The sequence below is a fragment of the Lithobates pipiens genome, unplaced genomic scaffold (genome assembly GCF_037356315.1).
Source record: "Lithobates pipiens isolate NorthernLeopardFrog02 unplaced genomic scaffold, aLitPip1_a1.2 Scaffold_23, whole genome shotgun sequence".
Classification (NCBI taxonomy): domain Eukaryota; kingdom Metazoa; phylum Chordata; class Amphibia; order Anura; family Ranidae; genus Lithobates; species Lithobates pipiens.
The window spans coordinates 285,106,714-285,124,514 of NW_027507785.1; the positions used below are offsets into that span (position 1 = coordinate 285,106,714).

The 17,801-nt window shown below is 42.8% G+C and overlaps 1 protein-coding gene across 3 annotated transcripts in view; it reads left to right on the forward strand.

Annotated features, from left to right (window-relative positions):
- AGBL4 (AGBL carboxypeptidase 4) overlaps positions 1–17,801 on the forward strand; it is a 2,901,779-nt gene that overhangs the window by 1,444,838 nt on the left and 1,439,140 nt on the right. For all 3 annotated transcript variants that reach the window (XM_077450277.1, XM_077450278.1, XM_077450279.1), the window contains exon 5: positions 16,340–16,556. In XM_077450277.1, the coding sequence (XP_077306403.1) occupies positions 16,340–16,556 (217 nt within the window). The remainder of the gene's footprint in view (positions 1–16,339; positions 16,557–17,801) is intronic.

Below are 17,801 nucleotides of genomic sequence, written 5' to 3' on the forward strand. Positions count from 1 at the left end.
CTAGCGTCGGTTTTAGTCCGTCGGAGTAGCACACACACGAGCGAATTTTTCGAAGGGGACCGGGTCCGGCGGAGTTCCGTCGGGAAAATTTGAAGCATGCTTCATTTCTAAAGTCCGTCAGACTTTAGCGAAGCTAAAGTCCGTTGCAGCCCACACACGATCGGATAGTCTGACGGACTCAGTCCGTCGGAGTTTGGATGTCGAAAAGTCCGCTCGTGTGTACGGGGCATAACAATTGATCTATCTCCTAGCTCATGTGCTATTTTACCCACCTCTTTTGTAAAATTGCGGGTCAGGTCCTGGAGAAGTGATTGTAGCTTGAGATCCAGTACAGCCACAGTCACTACATCTGTGGCATCTGATGGTTGGGAATGCTGGGACCAATGTTTCACCGAAGTTGCATTTTCGGTCATCCGGCGGGCTGGTCGAATCACACGAAACCGGGGATTGCGGCCTATACAGGAAGCGCTCCATGGTGTTGATAGGCTGCGAGGGTGGCAGCAGGAAAAATAACCTTTATAAATTGCTTTTTGGAAGAAGATTTTTACCATACGGTGCCCTGGGATAACTGGCAGCCAGTGATGTCACTTCTGGAGCTATTGGTGCTGTGTGAGCTGAGCAGGAGCCATGAACAGAGAGACGGGGACCGGAGCTCTTCTCTCACACGTCTGCCATCCTACATGCCGCGCATGCGCCTTCATAAGTACCCTTCTTAGCATTCAACATCCTTGCCAGTAAACGGCCACTTTTGTTACTGTATTTATAAAAAAATCTATTTATAAAAAAATGCTTCTCTTTTACTCTTTTTAACTGCTAAGTGCTGCCGCAAGGTTTAGAATACCTTAATTTGGCAGCACATATGAGAGTCAGATCACAGCTCTCACATACAAGCAGTTTCCAATTTCTTTATTAGTCCGATACACATCCTCCTCCATGTCCATTAATCAACAGTTCTCTTGCTTCCTAAGCAGCACTGTGTATCGAAGACGTGTTAAGCATGACATGGGCTGCTGGAGAGTCGGAACACTGCATTGTATGTGTGAGCAGAAACATGTCTTTCCTATATGCTGGCACACTTAGCAAATAAAAAAAAAAAAAGGGAAAATAAAATAAAAGCATATTTACTGCAAATGCAGCCTAACTGCTTTCTAGTAATAAACAAAAGAGGTTCAATCAGGCTTTATGGTCTTTGTATAACTATGTTATTAACTACATTGTTTAAAATAGGGCAATGACATCCACATTTCTGTTTTCATGACGTTTAAACTCCACGCTCATTTATGTAGAGCAACACTGGTCTGAGTTTTGCTTCTGCTTGGAATGTGTCCGTCCACCCAGCTTGTAAGCGTTATTAGTATTCAGCTGGCAGCAAAGCTTGGGATGGGATTTTGTTTATATATTTATTTATTTATTTTGCGTGTGTGTCCATAACCAGAGGGAACAATCACGCTGAAGCGGTTTTCCGGCTATAAACCAGCGAACGTAATTGGTTTTAATTTTAATTTTTGTAATAGCTTTAAATTAATAGGAGCAGCTGCTGTCACAGTGTGTGGGTGTCCTTTTTCCAGAAGGCATAAGAGCTAAAGTATAAAGGATAAAATATATATATAATAATAATAAAGAAGAAGAAAAGTAAATAGTGGAGGACGATAAAGGTTAATTCAAGAACTAAGCGATGTGTTCAGCTTTGTAGACACACAGGAAGGAAGATCCAGGACGGAGGTGCCCACCCCACCAATTCCAGGATAAGATATAAATCTTATTAGGCTTCAATATGCTGCCGGTATCAGAGAACTAAACTCTCTGTCTCCCCATGACTCACTTAAATAGATTAGTGATAACATAGCACTAGGAGAGATAAGAATAGATTAGCACAGAAAGGAATCCTAATATCATTATTTTTTTAGAAGATGCAGTTCGGATAGGGACTCCTGGGATCTTGGTATTAACCCTCTGTCTGATATAGACGTCCACTAGGAAATGTACTTTACATTTTTATAGATCGCCAACATCAGACATATGCTAAAAACATTAAGCCCAACTCCATCATAAAGCTGCACTCCCTATTTCTTCTCTTGTCTATATAATGGAACATCCAAGAAGTATGACACCCTCTTGTGGCTTTCTAGCAGCCATAGCAGTTGGATGGCGCTGGGAATTCAGATGCTGATACTTTAATGCTGAAGTCTATGTTACATTAGTTACATTAGTTCAGCATGTAAATATGCATGTCTCATACCTGAGGGACCGATGCGGAAGGAGACAATCACTGTAATAGTCACGGTTACTACAGTAATTGCCACAATCTTCTAGGTCTTGTGCCAAATGGCTTCCCTTCTGCATAGTGACCACAGGGGGGAGCTGGCTCAGTACTTCCACCATTCACACAACTTGTAATCAATTTAAAGTCGTTCTAAGGTCATAACATTTTTTTTACCTTAATGCATTCCCTGCATTAAAGTGGAACTCTACTCACCTTGGCTCCAGCAATGCGATGTCCTGGCTCTTCCCACCACCGGCTGCAGACCTCTTCAACCAGCTGGCTTCTGGGTATTGAACTCCGGCTGCTTTCATTGGCAGGGCAGGGATAATATCACACACCAAGCTTATCCAGCCATGAAAAAAGTGCGTCACCAGGAAGCCCCTGATGATGCAGAAGGTATTGCGAAACGCGTAGAGGCTGTGGGATTCATTTGCAGTGCAGGTGCCCATAGCAGGTGGACCCATGAGAGGGAGAAAAAGGTTACCTGTGGAACAACATTGATTGGCCCAGAATGCACTTTTTTCATGGATGGATAAGCTTGGTGTCGGCTAAATGACACAGTCAGGAACATGTGAGTGCAATTGGTTATTTTAGTCTTTTACAATAAAAGTTGGAACGTTTTACACTATGTTGGTTCCATATATTTTTTTCTATGAGCTTGCATAACTGGTGGATTGCTGACTGGAGAACAAGCGAGTATAAGGAGTGGTTATCCATTGAATGAACCGAAGGCAAAATTCCATTTAATATTGGTGAGTTGCCATTTCGTAAGGTGGTGGTGGCACGAGGGTGTTCTGTGGTGAGGAGTTACACACGTGAACATTAGAGGATTGTTGAGGAAAATTGGGACTGGGGAAACTTATCCCACTCTTACATACACATTTTTTATATTGAGTGTGTGTATGGACTTGAGGTGGGGGGGGGGGTCCTTTTGTGTTTAGGGTGCACTTTTATTGCACTTATATGGTGTTTATATATGTATGTATTTTTTTTTTATGTGTATGAGTTTTTGTATTTATTTAAGTTGGATAAGTTGGCATTGAAGCACTGATTAATATAATAATAAGCGGTGGTATTGGTAGGGTCTGCCTGTGCTATATGTACAGGCAAAAAAACTTTAAGCATAGTCAATAACACAAATTTGTATATTTTCTTGTTTTTTTTACTAATGGTTAGATAGGGGGCGCAATCCACAATTTGACACATATTTTTTCTCACTTCATAGAAGAGGTTTTTCTTGGAAAAAATTTCTTGGTATGCTGATGCCTTAAGAGTTCCCTTCACTGGAACTAAGGGGCCAAGCCCAACCCCTGAAAAACAACCCCATACCCTAATCCCCCTCCACCAAATGATTTGGACCAGTGCACAAAGCAATGTCCATAAAGGCATGGATGAGCAAGTTTGGGGTGTAGGAACTTGACTGGCCTGCACAAAGTCCTGACCTCAATCCAATAGAACACCCTGAGGAAGAATTAGAGTGGAGACTGCAAGCCAGGCCTTCTCGTCCACATCAGTGCCTGACCTCACAAATGCACTTCTGGAAGAATGGTCAAACATCTCCATAGACACTCCTAAAACTTGTGGACAGCTTTCCCAGAAGATTGAAGCTGTTATAGCTGTAAAAGGGTGGGCCAACTCAATATGGAATCCTACGGACTATGGCTGGGATACCATTAAAGTTCATGTACATGTAAAGGCAGGTGTCCCAATACTTATGGTAATATAGTGTATGTAGCCATGCCCCCGTAGGGGTTACTGAAGGTTGCGGTTTAGCTATCAGCCTGCCCAGCTCAGCATTCATCTCTCAGGCACTCAGAGACACAGACCAGTTGATAAGCTTTGGTTTGTTTGTTTTTTTCTTTTTATTGAGGGGATTGAACTTGGATGGGAATAGGAAATTATGGGATGCCCAGAAAGATTCAGTGCAACTTGCTTGGGACTTCTGTATACACTCCTGTATATACAGTACACTCCAGTCTTCTCTCCAGCACAACTCTTGCTTAAGACCTCTTTCCCTTCACTCCTCCAGCACTTCACTTGCTGCAACTCCTCCAGACTAGATAGCACCACACGGTTAGGCCTGACGCTAACTCAGCCAGGCCTCAGTGAATTGCCTATTGCAGGCAGGGACCACGGACACCTAAATTGTAGCAAATAGAAAGTTCTTGGTGCTAACTGTCCTCTTCCCAGCCACTGATCCCAGATAGCTTTCTTCAGGCCCTGCCAGCCAGCTTGGCTGCAATGACCTCTCTCCAGTGCCCTTCTCACAGTCCACTCTTCTGGTTCCGCACCCATCTCAAACTGCAAACTCCCAGTTCTCTCAGGCATGCTTCCCCAGTCCACCCGAGTGTACTTCACTCACCTCCAGGCTACGACCAGTTGTCCTCCTGGAGCCTCTTAGCAGTGTTTTCTCCCACTGTCGCCTCCTTGCTCTCTCATGTGCCTCTCTCCCAGGATCTCATCTCTCCTCCTAGATGCACCCGAGCCCCGGCCCAAGCTCTACACACTCTCACTCCAGCTCTTCCACCGGGCAACTCCTCCTCAGCTGGGCTGACCCAGGGTATTTAAGGAGGCCTTCCCCCTGCGAATACAAGTTTGAGATTGGTCAAGGCTCCTTAATACACCCAGGTAGCTCCATCTCTCCTCTCATCCTCTCTTTCTAGCACCTTCTAGCAAGAAAAGGGAGGTGACAGTGATGCTACCTGTAAGTCATCCAGCCCTGGCCTGAGCCACTCCCAGCCCAGAATGAAAATGAACAGGCTTAGCCACCAGTTAGGCCTGCCTAAATTTTCCCACCCTATAGAAAAACCCTCACTCTAGCACCTACCTAACTAGAGGGTGCTACATGTATATTTCTGTGACTTCAGTTTGGTCTTAATTTACCAGAAGTCACACAGACATCAAATTCTGTTAACGTGCCAACATACTATAAATATGAGTTTTGAGTGGTGCTGAACCTCATATGCATAAAAATATTTCCAGTATGTGAAAATCTGATTTTATATTATGTGACAGTATGACACAATTATTGGATTATCACTCAATGTGAAAAGAAAATGCCTAGCTACTATGAACAATACTAGTGTGCCAACCACTGTGGATTAAAACAGTTAAACGTTATAGCTGGCAGCATTAGTCCTAGCGAAGCTCAATGTCAGAATGACATAGAAATCCATTGTAGTAGATTTTCCCATCTGTAAGAGGTTCACTTTGCTATTTCTAAAGATTATGGAATGTACAGAATGCTGTCTTTGTTAGATTATTGTTTTTTTTGCTTTTAGTTGAACCTTGTTGCACTTGCCACTTCAAGGTCCTATATAATCCTGTTGGAGTATTAAACATTAGTTCGGTACAGGTAACTTTTAAAGAAACCCTGAACTGGGAGAAATATGAATCTTGCCATTGCTGACCTCACCAGAACTTGCGAACAGGCAAAAAATTTGGAAGAACGCACGAACACCGTTAGAATCTATCGGACACGAACATGAAAAATCAAAAGTGCTAATTTTAAAGGCTTATATGCAGGTTATTGCCATAAAAAGTGCCTGGGGACCCGAGTCCTGCCCCAGGGGACATGTATCAATGCAAAAAAAAGTTAAAACGGATGTTTTTTTTTTTCCCTGTGTTTAGAACAGTACCACAGCAAAATTACATTTCTAAAGGAAAAAAAGTAATTTAAAACTGGTCGCGGCTGTAATGAATTGTCGGGTCTCGGCAATATAGATAAAACTCATTGAAAAAAATGGCATAGGTTCCCCCCAATCCATTTCTAGGCCCTTTGGACTCTCACAGTGCCCCCCTCGTGTCACCCTGCCCCCACCTTTCACCCTGATTTCTCACTAGGGATGAGCTTCGAGTTCAAGTCAAACTCATGTTCGGCTCGAACATTGCCTGTTCGGCTGTTCGGCGAACAGTGAACAATTTGGGGTATTCGTGGCAAATTCGAAAAGCCACGGAACACCCTGTACAAGTCTATGGGAGAAATCTAAAGTGCTAATTTTAAAGGCTAATATGCAAGTTACTGTCCTAAAAAGTGTTTGGGGACCTGGGTCCTGCCCCAGGGGACATGTATCAATGCAAAAAATAAGTTTTAAAAACAGACGTTTTTCCGGGAGCAGTGATTTTAATAATGCTTAAAGTGAAACAATAAAAGTGTAATATTCCTTTAAATTTCGTACCTGGGGGTGTCTATAGTATGCCTGTAAAGGGACGCATGTTTCACGTGCTTAGAACTGTCCCTGCACAAAGTGTAATTTCTGCAGGAAAAAAAGTCATTTAAAATCACGTTGGCTATAATGAATTGTTGGCTCCCGTAATACAGAGAACAGTCATTGAAAGTCATTGATAAAAAAAAAAAAGTGTGGGGTTCCCCCAAATTCAATTACCAGGCCCTTCAGGTCTGGTATGGATATTAAGGGGAACCCCACGTCAAATTAAAAAAAAATGACGTGGGGTTCAACCTAAAAATCCATGCCAGACCCTTTATCCGAGCACGCAACCTGGCAGGCCGCAGGAAAAGAGGGGGGGACGAGAGAGTGCCCGTCCGAACAGTACCGGACCACATGCCCTCAACATTGGGAGGATGCTTTAGGGGTCACAGACCCCTCAAAGCACCTTGTCCCCATGTTGATGAGGACAAGGGCCTCATCCCCACAACCCTGGCCGGTGGTTGTGGGGGTCTGCGGACGGGGGGCTTATCAGAATCTGGAAGCCCCCTTTAACAAGGGGACCCCCAGATCCCAGCCCCCCTGTTTGAAATGGTAATGGGGTACAAAAGTACTCCTACCATTTCACAATGAAAGTGTAATAGAATGTTAAAAAAGACAAACACACTTTTGAAAAAGTCCTTTATTAAAAATAAAAAAAAATAAAAAAAGATTCCAGCGGTGGTAATCCACTCTTGCTATCTAGCGACGGATGATCATCTCTCCAGGGTCCAGCGATGGCTGAACTGATTCAGCGACGGGTGATCTCTCCGTCCAGCACAGTGCAGTCCATCAATCATTATTCTGTCTCCACTGGCGGAGACACTGCGGGATCCCGGCAGCTTGACATTTCTTATATGAGGAGGGCGGGGCCACCCATCACCTGACCCCGCCCCCTCTGACGCAAGTGGGGAAGCCTGGCTTCCCCAATGACGTGTGGGTGACCCTGCCCCCTCTGAGGTAAAGGAGACCTGTGTTACATCAAAAACATCTAAAGTGCTCATTTTAAAGGCTAATATGCAAGTTATTGTCCTAAAAAGTGTTTGGGGACCTGGGCAGTTGTGGCGGTCTGTGGGCGGGGGGGCTTATCAGAATCTGGAAGCCCCCTTTAACAAGGGGACCCCCAGATCCCGCCCCCCCCGTTTGAAATGGTAACGGGTACAAAAGTACCCCTACCATTTCACAAAGAAAGTGTAAAAGAATGTTAAAAAAGACAAACACACTTTTGAAAAAGTTCTTTATTAAAAAAAAAAAAAAAAAAAAAAAGATTCCAGCGGTGGGTAATCCACTCTTGCTATCCAGCGACGGATGATCATCTCCCCGGGGTCCAGCGATGGCAGATCTGATCCAGCGATGGGTGATCTCTCCGTCCAGTGCAGTGTAGTCCATCCATCCTTCCTCTGTCTCCACTGGCAGAGACACTGTGGGATCCCAGCAGCCTGACATTTCTTATATGAGGGGGCGGGGTCAAGTGACGGGTGACACAAGTGGGGAAGCCTGCCTTCCCCAATAATGTGTGGGTGACCCCGCCCCCCTCTGATGTAAAGCAGGTTTCTGTTACATCAGAGGGGGGGTCACCCACAAGTCATTGGGGGAGTTAGGCTTCCCCACTTGCATCAGAGGGGGATGGGGTCAGGTGATGGGTGTTTTATTTTTTTTTATTTTTTTTTAATAAAAGACTTTTTCAAAAGTGTTTTGTCTTTTTTAACATTCTTTTACAGTTTCTTTGTGAAATGGTAGGGGTACTTTTGTAACCCCTTACCATTTCAAACGGGGGGGTGGGATCTGGGGGTCCCCTTGTTAAAGGGGGCTTCCAGATTCTGATAAGCCCCCCGCCCGCAGACCCCCACAACCACCGGCCAGTGTTGTGGGGATGAGGCCCTCATCAACATAGGGATAAGGTGCTTTGAGGGGTCTGTGACCCCCAAAGCATCCTCCCAATGTTGAGGGCATGTGGCCTGCTACGGTTCAGGAGAGGGGGGCCGCCCTCTCGCCCCCCCCCTCTTTTCCTGCGGCCTGCCAGGTTGCGTGCTCGGATAAAGAGTCTGGTATGGATTTTTAGGGGGGACCCCACGTCATTTTTTTTTATTTGACACGGGGTTCCCCTTAATATCCATACCAGACCTGAAGGGCCTGGTAATTGAATTTGGGGGAACACCACGCCTTTTTTTTATATCAATGACTTTCAATGACTGTTCTCTGTATTACGGGAGCCGACAATTCATTATAGCTGCGAGTGATTTTAAATTACTTTTTTTCCTGCAGGGACAGTTCTAAGCACGGGAAACATGCGCCCCTTTACAGGCATACTATAGACACCCCCCAGTTACGAAATTTAAAGGAATATTACACTTTTATTGTTTCACTTTAAGCATCATTAAAATCACTGCTCCCGAAAAAACGGCTGTTTTTAAAACTTTTTTTTTTGCATTGATACATGTCCCCTGGGGCAGGACCCAGGTCCCAAACACTTTTTAGGACAGTAACTTGCATATTAGCCTTTAAAATTAGCACTTGAGATTTTGAACGTTTGAGTCCCATAGACTTTAATAGGGTTCTAGAGTTCACACGAAGTTTAGGTCTGTTCGCACGTTCTGGTGCAAATCGAACCGGGGGGTGTTCAGCTCATCCTTACTTCTCACCCACCCCCCTCCACCTCTTACATTGTACCTATCATATGACCCTGCCCCTCCCCTCCCCCCTCTCACAGTGCCTCCCTCTTGTCACAATGTCCCCCACCTGTCACACTGCCCCCAACTCTCACAGTGCCTCCGTCCTGTCACAGTGCCCCTCACCTCTCACAGTGTCCCCACTTCTCACTTTGCCCCCACACCTCTCACAGGGCTCCCTCTAACCTCTCACACATCTCACAGTCCCCTTCACCTCTAATAGTGCCCTCTCCTGTCACAGTGCCCCCTCACCTCTCACAGTGCCCCCCTCACTTCTGTCACAGTGCCCCCACCTCTCACAGTGCCTCCAACCTGTCACACTGCCCCCCTCCTGTCACACTGCCCCCCACCTCTCACCCTGCACCCTACCTGACTAGACCTTTGTCCTTTGCCGATCCCTATCCAAAATTTAGTATAGAATAAGAAGGCTCTGTTAGCCTTATACTGGTGTTGGTGCACTTGCTTGGGAACAGCCCTTAAATATCTTATATAATGTGGGGCCAAACAAAGGAGGAAGTGAAAAGAAATTTCCAAACAGAAACAGAGACAGTAAACAAATGCTATTCAGGAAGAATGGGGATGGGTTTGCACCTCTAGTATGATTTTTATTATTGCCCATGTCCCCATTAGGGAGATTTCTCCTCATTTCCTATTCAGGGATAACAGACTGGACAGGAAGTGAGATACAGTCTTGTCAATTGGGACAAATACATGATTTAAAGCCTGATATAAGTTCTAACCCACCCCATCCTTTTGCTAACGTTGGGCTTCAACCTCCTTCAGCACTTGTAGCCTTTCAAGCACGTAGTCCTGACTCCTGAATGTCTTACTATATTAGGTTTCAGCTTGGGCCTTCAAAGCAAATTCTTTGAAAATGCTAAAGAGGTCATTAAGCTATCCACATGTTTTACAATTGTATTGTACATTTTTCTATAGCACCTGAGATTGCACAAGGAGTTATAATGAAACAAACATAAAAAAAAAAAAAAAAACTTGAGTGTGGAAAGGCGGCAAACATATTTTGGCCATTCATGTGCCTACTATCTCCAGTTATGAAGTTTGTTTTTATTCCCCCTTGTAGTGTAGTGTTTAGTAACACTCTATTATGACAATGAATAAATTAGATTTTCTATATGTGGAAGTCCGTAAGAGATTTGTTATGACATTGAAGAAGAGAAACTGGTTTCAAGTCACGGACAAGGCAGAGGAATATTGAAGCCAGATGGTCAGGGAACCAAGCTCGGACACATTAGCCAGAGGCAGGGAGAGAGCCGGTGTCATGATGAGTAATAAAGCAGATGTTTAGCTTCTGCAATGAAAGGTAAAATACACTAAAGACAAAAGTCTTTGAGTTTTTAAAAGGCAGGAGAATTTTCAAATTGCCTAAGAGGAAGAATTTCAAGAGTCCAAATTATGAAATGAAGAGGAAGTGGCATTTTTAATATTGATACAGTAAGGCTTTGTTACAGGCCTGGCAGCTGTTGGGACTAGATATACATAAGGTGTATATAAATGTAAATGATACATATAAAAAATCTGTTCATAATGTCAGGATTGACATGATTGTGTCCCGTGCAATTTCCTGTGTTAGCTCAAAGAGGATAATTATCTCTCACAGTACTTGACTTAAGCCAGCGATACATGGATCAAAATTTGTCTGGTTCAGCAGGGACCGGCCAAGTTTAAATTCATGTATGGGCACCCTGGTTGTAAACAAAACTCAATCTGTCAGGGTTTTACCAAACGATTATTGTGTTCTACTGGCAGGAAAGGTTCCCCACTGGCAGAACACAAAAGAGCTGTGGTAGGGCTTCCTCCATCAACACTGACCATGGTAATGGGGGAATCAAGCAATATTCTTCCTTCCACCCATGGTGGAAGGAAAGAACATTGCATATTCTACAGCCTGCCTAAGACTGGCCATACACAGTTAACTTTTTTGTTCAGCCTGTGGACCTCCATCCATGCAAATGGACAAATCTCCCACTGTGCTTATTGTAGTCTGACAGCTGCTGCAGGTGGCTGTAAGAATTTCTGAACAATCATCTGATCAACAGCATCTGATAGGATGCTGTAAATGTTTGGGTAAAAATTCTACATCTGGCTACTTTTCAGTCAAAAGATGTCAGGTGGGAGGGGGCCAGCAGGACCACCCATAAAGCAAATTTCAGATGGTTCATCAGGAACCAAAGAATTCTGAGTGTGTATGTCCAGCTTTACTCAGCTACTGATACTCTTTGTACATCTGTCAGGGCTGGCTTATCCCTTCCTTCTCAGGTCTGGCTGCTCAGCTGTTGGCTAATTGGCAGCTCTCCACGGTTACCCAGCTGTCCCTGATCCTGCTTCTCTGACCTGCCTACTTAAAGCTGTCCAGCTCACTTCATCTCTGCCTTCGCCTTGGTCACATCACAAGAAACCATCTCCTGCGGTTCTGTTTAAAGACTGGTTTGCTGACATCCCTTCTGGCTACTTATCCTGCTTGCTGTTGCTCCACTTGGATCTCTGACTTCTGGACTGGTTGATTACCCGATCTGGTTATTGAACTCTGGACTGGCTGACTACTCTATCCGGTTACTGGACTCTGGCTATGCTTTGACTACGCTTACTCTATTTAGCTTTTTATTTAATAAACAAGTGTGATTTAATTGTACTTCTGTCTCGGTCTGATTCATAGTTTCTGACAACATCTAAATATATTCATTTTTAAAAACATTTTATGCCAAGTGATTGATAAGAAAACTTTAATATACGTATTAAAACAGAAAGCCCAACATACTTTGAAATTCTCAATGATGTACCCTGTAATATGTGTTGATTTGTAAAACTTAAGCCGCGTACACACGGGCGGACTGTCTGTCCAACTTAGTCCGCCGAAACACATTTCAGCGGACAGTCCGCTCGTGTGTGGGCTTCAGCAGACTTTTTCAGCGTGCAGTCTGGCGGACTAAGTATTTCGGAATTTCCGTAATATTGTCCGTCCAACTTTGGTTTCAGCGGACAGTCCGCTCGTGAGTAGGCTAGTTGGACGGACTAAGTATGGCGCATGCTCAGAAAGAATTTACACGGCGGAAGGTTGCATTGCTGTGTATTGGACGTCCTATTTCTAGTCCCGTCGTACGTGCTGTACACGTCATCGCGCAAGCTTTCAACGGACTGTTTGTTCATCGTGTGTGGTCAAGTCCGTTCATTCGAAAGTAGGACGGACTGTCCATCGGATTGTCTGACGGACTTAGTTGGCCAGACAGTCCGCCCGTGTGTACGCAGCTTTAGGAAACTATATAATACAGCAGTTTATAGACTTGTAGGCTGTCCAAAATATGAAAGTACAAATATTTTTTTTATGGTCAGAACTTAAAAAAGTATATATTTCTTTTTCTTAGGTAGGTAAATATGAAAGATTCTATATTTAAGCAAGTCACTGAGTTTAAGGCCCAACTCTGGAAACCTTTTTTTTCTTATGCATAGAAATATAGTAGGTGGAGAAGGAGCTTAAAGTATTCAGACATATGAAAATGCATAGAAGGCATCTGGCAGGATTATGCTGGAGAGGCCCGGGACTTGGCTACATATATGAAAAAATATGTGGGGCTATCATATACTGTCATGTGTCCTCTGGTTGGTCTACAAAATCGGTATCTGGGAAACCATAAAATGATGATGTTGGCTATCTACCTGTTCTTGGTGCTATCCAATGTAGGACTCTTCTCTTGTGATGCAGTACCTGGTATTTATATACATATCTACACCAACAGGGCTTCCAAAATCTCACAAGAACTTGGTGTCCAACACTGGGCAGATGAGCAATGCTGCAAATGGCCACTGCCCCTAGCTATACCTGACCTTTACAGCAAGGAGCACATGGAAGGACGACACGTGTCAAACAAAACCAAAGAAAATTCCCAGCTCTACTTACCGACTAGTCTGCAACCAACCAAATTAACCTGTCTAAGAGTATGCATTAAAAGCAGGGGTTTAGTTTGCACTCATTTGCAAAAACATGCTCAAGCTGCAGAGTTTCTTCATGGAAGTCCTAAATCTAAATTTTTGAGAGCCTCCACAGTGGAAGCACATACATTATAATGGATAGGTAGGGGGCAGGTAAGCCTGGAGGGAGCTCATCCCTCCTTAAAGGCACAGGGGTACACTGGACACCCAGCCTATATTACAATGGTGTCCAGTGTGACCCCTCACCAGTATTCCAACAGTACAAACAAATGGCCACTGCCCCTACCTATAACTGTCCTTTACAGCAAGGAGCACATGGAGGGGCAATGCAAGATGAGTAATCCTGGCTGGCTCAGGACACACCCCAGCCTGTGACTGATCAAGGAAGAATCACAGCACACTAATGTGAGCATAGCCATGCCATGCAATAGGGTCTTGATTGGCCCAGAGTGCTAATAATCAGCCCCAGTGTGAGTCCTGCTGTACAGAGCATTACAGGAGACTAATATGAATATACAGTAGTTTTAGGTACTTTCGCTAGTTCTGTAAACATACATTTATTATGCTTTATGAAAACATAACTGGATCAAATTGTGTTTTTTTATATCTGCCTGGAGTGTAGCTTTAAAGCAAGTGGCACAAATCTGTGCACAGCGGCTGCTCTCCACCTTTGTGTAAGAAGGACTGTTTCTGATAGCTCAGCTCTACATGGACAGATAAATTGAAAGTGTGGGACAGAATTAAAATGCTCACTGCCAATTTTCTAAACCAATATTTACATTCAGTAGATGTCGAGGTTACAACCTGCATATCCCCAGTCATGCTAGAGAGCCACCTGATCTGCTGACTCAGAGGAGTGCTTGCCTGGTTATTTAAACACATAAAAAAATTCAATAAAAAAATCTTCTTTATTCAGCAGCTCTATGCATTTCATTTTAGCCGTTCAGGGATCATGCTTGTAAAAAGCGTTGCCTCTTATAGGTCATTTAAAATGCTTTCACTGTGTTCACATGCCTAAGCCATTTTATGGGAAAAAAACCCTACTTTATTTAAGAGCTTTACTAATGTAAAATATGAAAGCGACAATAATTCAATGTAATGGTGTTATTTTTGTAACTTTTGTCACATTAATGTTTTTCATGGTTAATGCATATTAATGAAAAGTTGTTGATGGAGTGTTTCAAAGGCATTGAAGAAATTAAAGTGTACCTGTAGTCCTGCCATTCACTGCAAAATGACATAACAGTGTTAAGAGGGGTGGACTTCAGTATAGCCAACATAGGCCATGGTCTGGGGTAGCAAGTCTACCAGGGGCAGCACACATTCACCAATGTCATATTTATGATTGGCAGTATGTCCTGCTTCCCATTGTCAGGTCCCTCTTGTTACTATCTTGTACAGTTTGTTGGTGGAATAGTGTTTTAGTGACCCACTCTGGATCTGTATCCCTATAACTTACTCACTTTGGATATGTACTCGTAAAAAAAAAATATATATATACACTTTGTGCTAATGGTCCTTATGAACCTCAATTCATTTTGTCTATATACAATATTCTACATGACGCTCTCCCCCTGAGTCCACACCCATATGGTCCCATATTTTACAGCAATCTATCTCTTTAGAGGATTGGGGAAAATATGGGAATCCACATCTAGAACCTCACATTGTGCTGTGCAGAAAGAAACAGCATTTAAGAATCTTATTTTCTGGTATAGGACTCCTGACATGTTGCACGCTCAAAACCTAGAAGCCTCAAGTCTATGCTGGAGATGCCAGGTGTCCACAGGCACCCACTTTCATATATTCTGGGCATGCCCCATTATTGGTTTGTTTTGGGGCCAGATTCAGGATTTTCTGCAAAACCTACTGAACACCCCCATACCTCTCAATCCCATACATTATCTATTGGGTCGTCCTCTACCAGATATCCCTAAAGCCTCAGGGAGACTTACTGTATGTCCTTTATTTTATTGGCTGCAAAGTGGGTCATACCTATATGCTGGTTGTCCTCATCTCATCCTACCTTCCCAGAAGATGGAACATTTGACTGCATTTATTGATGGTTCATTACCTAGGTTCTTTAAGATCTGGAAGGCATGGGATGAATCTGAGTTCTCCAATCCAATTGGGGCTTTAATTAAGAGTCCAGTACACCACTCACACTCTGGTTCGGTAATGTTTGTTACAATCCCCCCTTTCCCCTTCAGGAGCTATTTTTTCTTTCACCAATGTTTTTCCTTTTTTTAAAGTTTTTTGATGTTTTAAATCAGTTGTACAGTATAGTATGATGTAGTACATATGTGTAACTGAAACAAAGATAGAAAGTTGATTTGTTAGACTACATCATGCATTTAAGAGTTCACATTCCTATGTGCATGTGATACTCCCTATATGGTGAAATGCCCTACTTACCTCATACTTTATTGTCTGTTTTATAAAGATTGTATCAATAAACATTTAAAATAAAATAAATAAACTCACCCACCCTAGATCTGTGCACCTAAAACTGATCCACTTCAAATATGTACACCTATAAATCCCAATCTCTATCTGTCCACCTAAAAATCAGCCCATTCTGGAGATGTTTACCTAGACTTAACCCATTCTGAATGTGTACACCTAGAACTGACTCACTCTGTACTTCTATGTACACATATAAGTGGCCTACTCTGGATCTGAACACTTAGAAAAGAACTGGTATCAAAATAGGGTAACAGGTTGCCTACTTCTCTGTTTGCCAACCTTTGATACTAATGTTGAGCATTTTTCAACCACCAGTTTCGGTATGTCTTATGTGGTTATGATGTTTGAGTTTGTTAGTTTATTACTAAGCTAGCCATCCCACTGGGGCAGTAAGAGTGGCAAAAAGCAGTTGTCTTAGGGTTGCAGGAAATTTAAATTCAGCCTTAAGTGTTGAATAAGGCACCCTGAAGTGCATACAAATAACCTCCCATCAGAAGCCTCTAAGCCTGGGGAACTCTAAAATGCAAGTAATTTGGTTTATAAATATGATCGTTAGTGATCCTGCTAGACAGGAAGACAGTAGGGATAAAAACGTTGTCATTCTAGCTAAAGTCACTATTTGTTTGTCAGAGTACCATATTTACTCATAAAGGGTTTAAGGGCTTTCAGAGCACTCTACAGGATAACAGAGCATCTGTATTAGCATTTTTGGCCAGATTTCTTTAGGGGCTTAGCACTTAGAAGGTGGGTACAAAATAGAAATTTACTGTATGTATTTTTTTTCTTTGCAGGCAAAGGCTGCCCTCCAAAAACGTGTACTACTATCGCTGCCCAGATCATCGCAAAAACTATGTCATGTCTTTTGCGTTTTGTTTTGACCGGGATGATGATGTGTACCAGTTTGCCTACTGTTACCCTTACACCTACACCCGCTTGCAGCACTACTTAGAGAACCTCGATAAGCAAAGGCTTGACTATGTTCATTGGGATCTGCTCGGCCTTAGCGTGGTGAGTAATCATCGTTATTTATACTCCCTTAAAAGGTCCTGCTAGAGAATGTACATGATTATCAATAACTATTAACTGGATTGGTAAACTAGTACAGGAGTTTGTTGGAAAACTGCTGAATATTGAGTTATGTTTCTTCAAAGGATCTAATCTGTTATGCTTGAAAGTGTTAAAAATAACAGTAATATTACCGTGATAAAAATAATCTACTGTTCCAGGCCACATGCCGTTTTGGGGCAGCAACTTAAAGTCCCCCCCCCCCTTCCTGAGATACAGTCTTTAAAGCTGTAATGTATGCGTATAATACCTTTTCTTGTTCCAAACTCCCCATGGATGAACTCATTGGATAAACACGTAAGTAGATTTTCATTTTTTTAGCTTTTAAAACTCTTTTGGCCATACTTCTCCTATGGATCAAGGGACTGCACTTCTGTGGCCCAGATTCAGCCGACAGTGCAGTCTTTGATCACCATTTAGGTGAGTATGTCTCTTATTATTATTTTTTCACACTCCTCTTTTAATTAAAGAGGTTTATCTAATAATATACTGCAAAAATTACCATTATACACATACAGTAGCACAGACCTAGCTAACTGCCACTGTGCATGTGAGATAATAACAATTATATAACAATAACAATATATAACAATAACAATAAGAAAATTCTGTCACCAGACTTCAGATGCACACATAAGCTGCAGCAGTTAAACCATTAGAATACAAGAGCACTTACCTAATAGTCTCTGCTTCTGGTCTGGTTTAAATACAGCAGCTCCTGCATGAAAGGTCATGCAGTTCAATTCTATTTCTACTTCCTGGAAACTCCCCTTTATAAGATATCACTGTCTTCCAATCAGGGCTTCTGACCCAGCTAGCAAGGGCAGGAATTACCTGTCTGTAACTATCTACCAAGCAATAGATACTTAAATACAGACACCAGAGGGAAGCAGCTCCCACACTACAATACTGTGAATTGTAGTGGGACGGGCTACATATTAGACCCAACAGTACTTTTTAGGACTCCATTTATATGTGTTCATTTGGTATTTAACTGCTGGCCCAACCTTTTGGAATTTTTTTATAATTTATTTTCACTTTTTTATATTTTGTTTTTACTTTCAGCAAGGTTAAAAAAAAATAAAAAAAATCCCACATCCTTAGTCCCCCATTGCTATATTTGATAGTAAAGTTAGACAATCTTTTATAATCATAATGTATGGCAGGCCTAAAGGCAGAGGCAAAAGT